Below are 5,351 nucleotides of genomic sequence, written 5' to 3'. Positions count from 1 at the left end.
CCCATTGCATCCAGCACCCCCGACCGCTCGGGACCCAACTGGAGCGAGGCAGAGCGGCGTCACGCGTGGCGAGGAAGGGGTGCGGATGGCAAGGTGCGCGTGAAACAGCACCCCGCTTGCTCTCCCAAGGAACTAGAAGTTGAGCCCCCCGGCAGGGGTCTGCGATTCCCCCCACGATGGAAGCAAAACCAAAGGTAGCGTCCATGAAACAGGGCTGCGGGGCTGTGAAATAGGGGGTCCCTGACCAGGCCGCACAGAGGGTCGGCGGCTTGGTGGAGCATCCAGACCCTTAAAAAGAAGAAAGGGGTATTAACCCCCCGCAGAATGAAGCCTTTAGAAGGCATCAAGTGGATGAGAATGAGCCACGAAGTCAACTGACTGCCCTCGGCAGGCTTGACTCGACTCGCTGCCCCCTCCCAGAAGGCTGGTTTTAATTTTGGGTGGAGTAGGAAGCAAAGTAGGGGGGACAATGCACCCCCTGACTGCCCCGCAACATTGCACCCCCACCCGGATCCAGCCCTGGACAGTTTTACCATCCGCTAGCGGCACAGCGAAGGCAAGCCCGAGAAGAGGAGGCTGGGAAGCCAGGCCGTCCACAAACAATGTTCCCTGCTTCTGTTGTGATGAAGCAGTCTGACTGATGAAGTGTGGGTATTAACTGGTTTATTATGGCACAAGCAGGAGACAATTAGATCAAGAAAAGATAAAGTGTCTCTCAGTCAGTGGAAGTAACTGCGGTCCGTAAGGAGTTAAAAACTAAATACAGACTATTTTAACAATAAATACAATTTTGATGACATATCCATCATTAGTCGCAGATAGTACGCTCCACAACTAGTACTGGCGTGTCATACTTGGGTGTTAACTAATTCCAATAGTCTATTTAATAACATGCATTAGGACTGATGCATTCTGCAATAATGCAAGATATAAACAACGACAAGTAAATACCAAACGAAAAGTAAAGTAACAAAAAGTAAAATACCAAATGAAAAAGTAAAATTCCAATTTTTAAATTGGAATTTTAAATTGGAATCTTCTCCATAAATTTGGAGGAGATTTTAATAAACGACCACAAAACCTTGACATATAACTTCAGAGTCCCATTACTTTCCTGCGGGTCCGGTTTCACCTTCCATAAGAAAAAGTTAATACACTTCCACTTAAAATATGAAATTGCAAAACAAAACACTGTACATTTCTGAAATTAAAATTTTCCCAAATGAACTTTTTCATTTGGAACTATTTGGAAGTTTTGTCAAAATCTATACGAGTTCATGAACAAAACTGGTTGGGGTTTTTTGGTTTGTTTTTTTGTCAAAACGCTTTTTTTCTGATGAAGAGCTGTTAAGTTTCTGATATTGAATACAGGCGATAGCTACTGTTTTTCCAAATTAGCTTTGACTGGCCTGGCTCAGCTACCAGGGCCAGTGCAGCCCCAGAGATGTGGGTGTAGTGGCCCAGACGAGTCCTGTGCCAAGGTGAGAACACAGCTTTCACTAGCTCAGGCCTCTCTGCCCAGCATTGCACCCACATCAACATACAATAATGCTTAAGTCTGCCCCACAGAGCAGCATTCCTACCTACAGCACATCTGGCAGGTTCACAAGCATCCCCACACTTGTGCTAGGACCAAAAAACACATTCATTCCTCCTAGCCCTCAGTGAAACCCAGCTATTCTGAGTAGTGCATTTTCCCCAGCTAAGGGCAGTAGAAATCCATTACTTTAGGAGCAGCAGGGTCAATAGCTGGGGTTATTTCTCAGAGGAACCCCCAGGCTGCCTCCCCTGGGAACATTGTACAGTAAATTTGAAAGAGATTTTAATAACCAGACCACAAGACCTTGACATATAACTTCAGAGTCCCATTACTTCCCTGTGGGTAAGCTTTCAGCCCTTACATTTCTTACCCCTATTATATTTATATTATAGTGGGGAGTAAAAAGAAAATTACAGTAGGCAGAAAAGGACATGTTGCAAAACCCACCACATTGGGCCTTTCTGCTTCCTGATGATAAATAATTAACAGCAAGGAGAATTTAAGGTTCATCTTTTTTTTAATGACTTTTTAAGACTTTTTTTTCCCCTGTGACAACAGCTGTTAAAATATGAACCAATGCAGTTAATGTGAGGGAATAATTATTTGAGCTTCACTTCTGCAGCAAGAGATCGGGAAGGACTTAACAAGCCTTCCATAGATGAATCTATTAAACTGAAGGGAAGATATTCTAAGTCAGGGGTGAGCAAAATACAGCCTGCAGGCTGGATCCGACCACCCAAGGGAGTTTATCTGGCTTCTTCTGGCCCAGAAGGATGTGTGGCTGGTCCCGCCACCTCCAGATGTGCAGCAGGGCTGGGGCAGTGCAGTGGCCAAACTCTGGTTCCCAATAGCCCTGGTGGCAGTGGCGCCTTCAGGCTCCTACTGCTAGTGTCATTGCTGCTGCCAGACCCCGCTGCGCTGCCCGGGCACCCTGGCCCGTCTGCCCCACACCAACCATCAGGAGCATCAGATGGAGTGGGTGGGCAGGTGGGGCCAGAGCCAGGATCGCAGGGTGGTGAGCATAGGGCTGTGTGGGGAGTGGATTGCAGCTCTGCCGTGGGCCCTGGCCCCACACTGTCACCAACCCACGATCCTGGCCCCAGTCCCAGCCACGCATCCCACTTCTGAACACTGTTCCACACCCACCCGCAGCCCCATTCCCATGTGTCCAGCTCAGCATGCCCTGCCCGCAGGGGTCTCAGCCAGTCTACATGGAGGCCCAGCCCATCCACTACATCCACCACCCCTGGGCCACTGAGGACGTTATGGTGAGGTGTTGCAGGGGTGTAGGGGGTTTGCTGACCTAGCTTATAACAGCTCATCAAACCTCCCTAAGTGGCCCTCCAGCCCAAATAATTGCCCACCCCTCTTTTAAGTGTAGTAAAGTAAAAAAAAAATCTTTAGACTGGCCCATGCACAGGGGTAGGGAGATTGTGGAGAAGAATCCACCCACCTTGGAGTAGGATGGCAAAGTATAGTTGGTAAGCCTGCTGCAGAGCATTAAGGCTCCCCGAGAGAATGAAGATGTATTATACACTCTGCTGCCCATTACAATGTCTTGCTCTGTAATTACAAGTACAGAAAGAACATAATGTGCAACTTCAGTGTGGAGGCATGCAAGCGATCCAAGTATTTTGGGATATTTTTGGTGTACGTAAGACACAAATCAAGGGCTACACATTGAACTCCGAGATTCATCCCTTTGAACTTTTCAAATCATCTTCAGAGTACCTTGTCCCAAATGCCAGGCTCTTTCTGTGGAAGTGAGCAGCGATTCACCCCAAAACGGATGCAAAAGTGTCGAAATGCCCGTGTTAGTTCTGCACCCATATTTCTACAAGCATACACGTGAAACTGAGTTACTGTATTTCAAATTTCTATTAGCACATGACTGTGGATGCAATGCTGGCAGCTGTGGGGCAGAATGTCGAAACAAAGTCATGTAGCAATTTCTTTGGAAATAAATGCTGTGGCCTCATTTGACTCAAAAATATTCTTTACATCAGCTCCAGCCACATCTGTTATCTCAAAGTAACTCCAGCTATGTATACCTGGTTCCTTTGTTAGTCCGCACATTGGCAGTTTTGGATTTAGGGTTGGTTGTTCTGTTTAAATCTCTGGGGTGTGTACATTTTATTAACAAACTAAAAATATACGTGGGGACCAAACTCCGATGATGACGCTAAAACCTCCAAACCCTGGGTCTTCCCTCGTGTGGGTTCCTGTACTTTTCTCCTCTGCTCCTTCTCAGCAGTCTCTCCAATGTGCCACCATTGATGTCATCTTCATGCATCATCTGACCATGCTGACCTGGTCTTCGGTTCCCTTGACTCACTTCCTGACAGCACCTTCAGGGCCTTGAATCAATCTCACGCGGTCAGTGTCTCTGCTATTACTTCCTCTCTTTACCTGACAAAACCTTCTTTTCTTTGGGCTGCCTTTGTCTCCTATCTTTCTCAGCTTCCTGCTGTGCTGTGTCTGGATATAGAAATGCCTCTTGTCTACTAAATTCCCTCTCTCTTGCACCTTCAAAGACCCGCAGAAGACTCTCATCTTAAGTGACTCCTATCTGCATTGATTTACCTCTCTAGTAATCTCTCCAAATGTTTCTCTACCCAAAGTGGTGTCCTATAGTTCATCTGGCTTTACTTTGATAGCAAGCAATTTTGGGGTTGGAAATGCATCTCGTCACAAATTGACATGGCCTTTTACAAAGCAAAAAATGCTTTATAAGTGAGTAAAGATAAGAGTAAGGATATTTATGGATGCTTCCCATCTTCTAGCCTCCTCTTACTAGCTACTATGGTGGTAGAAGGACACAATCCACTCTTACCAAAGCCTAAAGGAAAATCCTTATGCACTGACTTCACTGTTGCATGACGAGGCTGTGAACAGGCTTCAGCAGTAAAAGCAATGACTAACAGTTGTCTTAGTTTCCTTTGCTCATTTTCTTCCTCCTTACCGCTTTGTGTGGTAAGTAAGGAATATTTTGATTTGGCCTGTAAGCTGTTTGAGGGCAAGGGTTGTTTTTGACTCTTTGTTTATACAGTTCCTTGCCCAATGGCCCCCTGAACCATGACTAGAGCTCCTAGGCGCTACCATAGTAAAATAAAAAGGTATTAATTTTACCTGGCCTGCCTTGAACACATTTGGAGCCATTGTATTCTCTTGATAATATCAGTTCTTGATACCAGATCTGATATAGAAAGCAGGCTAGTCAGATAGTGCTGGCTAGCTTCCTGGTTGCTACATGTGCATTAAAATAAATTAAAAATACATTCAATGCTTCCTTTACACCTCTTAAGTGATAGCTATAATTGCCAAAGTACTTCATAGATTTCCAGTTCTAGCTAACCTGGACCAGTGTTGTTGTAGAACAACAGTGGTAATGATTCCACCAACATTTAGTTTCCAGGATCCAGCAGCCAAATGCAAAAAAGTTCTGAATATAGTTATATTAAAAATACATTCAGTAGAAATGTCAACTCACAAAAACAACAGTTCCTTGCAGCCTACAGATTAAAGCCCTTCCTCTCAAGCCAGCATCCCAAAACAAAAGCCTAAATAAAGAATGGCAAGAAGATGCTATTAAATCCTAAAGTGATTCCAGGTGGGATGCACTGCATGAGCTACACATGGCCTTTAGTTCCCATGCAGAATTGACACCAATACCAGTCAGCTGTGGCCCTTGATTTATATTATGGCTGTTCAAGTGGGGTGTTCTGACTTTGTCAGGGACTAAGCTGAAGCTATGGAGAGACATCTTATTCAAAATAACCACAGAAAAATTGGATAATCGTATCAACAGCTT

General features: G+C 45.3%; 1 protein-coding gene across 1 annotated transcript in view; it reads right to left on the bottom strand.

The window, feature by feature from the left end:
* LOC102387875 (mitogen-activated protein kinase kinase kinase kinase 4) overlaps positions 1–5,081 on the bottom strand; it is a 101,616-nt gene extending 96,535 nt beyond the window's left edge. Inside the window, exons 1-2 of the mRNA XM_025215010.1 lie at positions 5,031–5,081; positions 2,994–3,103 (exon numbers count right to left, since the gene is read on the bottom strand). Coding sequence (XP_025070795.1) covers positions 2,994–3,089 — 96 coding nt within the window. The 5' untranslated portion in view covers positions 3,090–3,103; positions 5,031–5,081. The remainder of the gene's footprint in view (positions 1–2,993; positions 3,104–5,030) is intronic.
* Between the last annotated feature and the right edge of the window lie 270 nt (positions 5,082–5,351).

Source organism: Alligator sinensis, unplaced genomic scaffold (assembly GCF_000455745.1).
Source record: "Alligator sinensis unplaced genomic scaffold, ASM45574v1 scaffold1388_1, whole genome shotgun sequence".
Classification (NCBI taxonomy): domain Eukaryota; kingdom Metazoa; phylum Chordata; order Crocodylia; family Alligatoridae; genus Alligator; species Alligator sinensis.
Note: the sequence above shows the minus strand (reverse complement) of the source record. Positions and strands in the feature narration are given on the sequence as shown.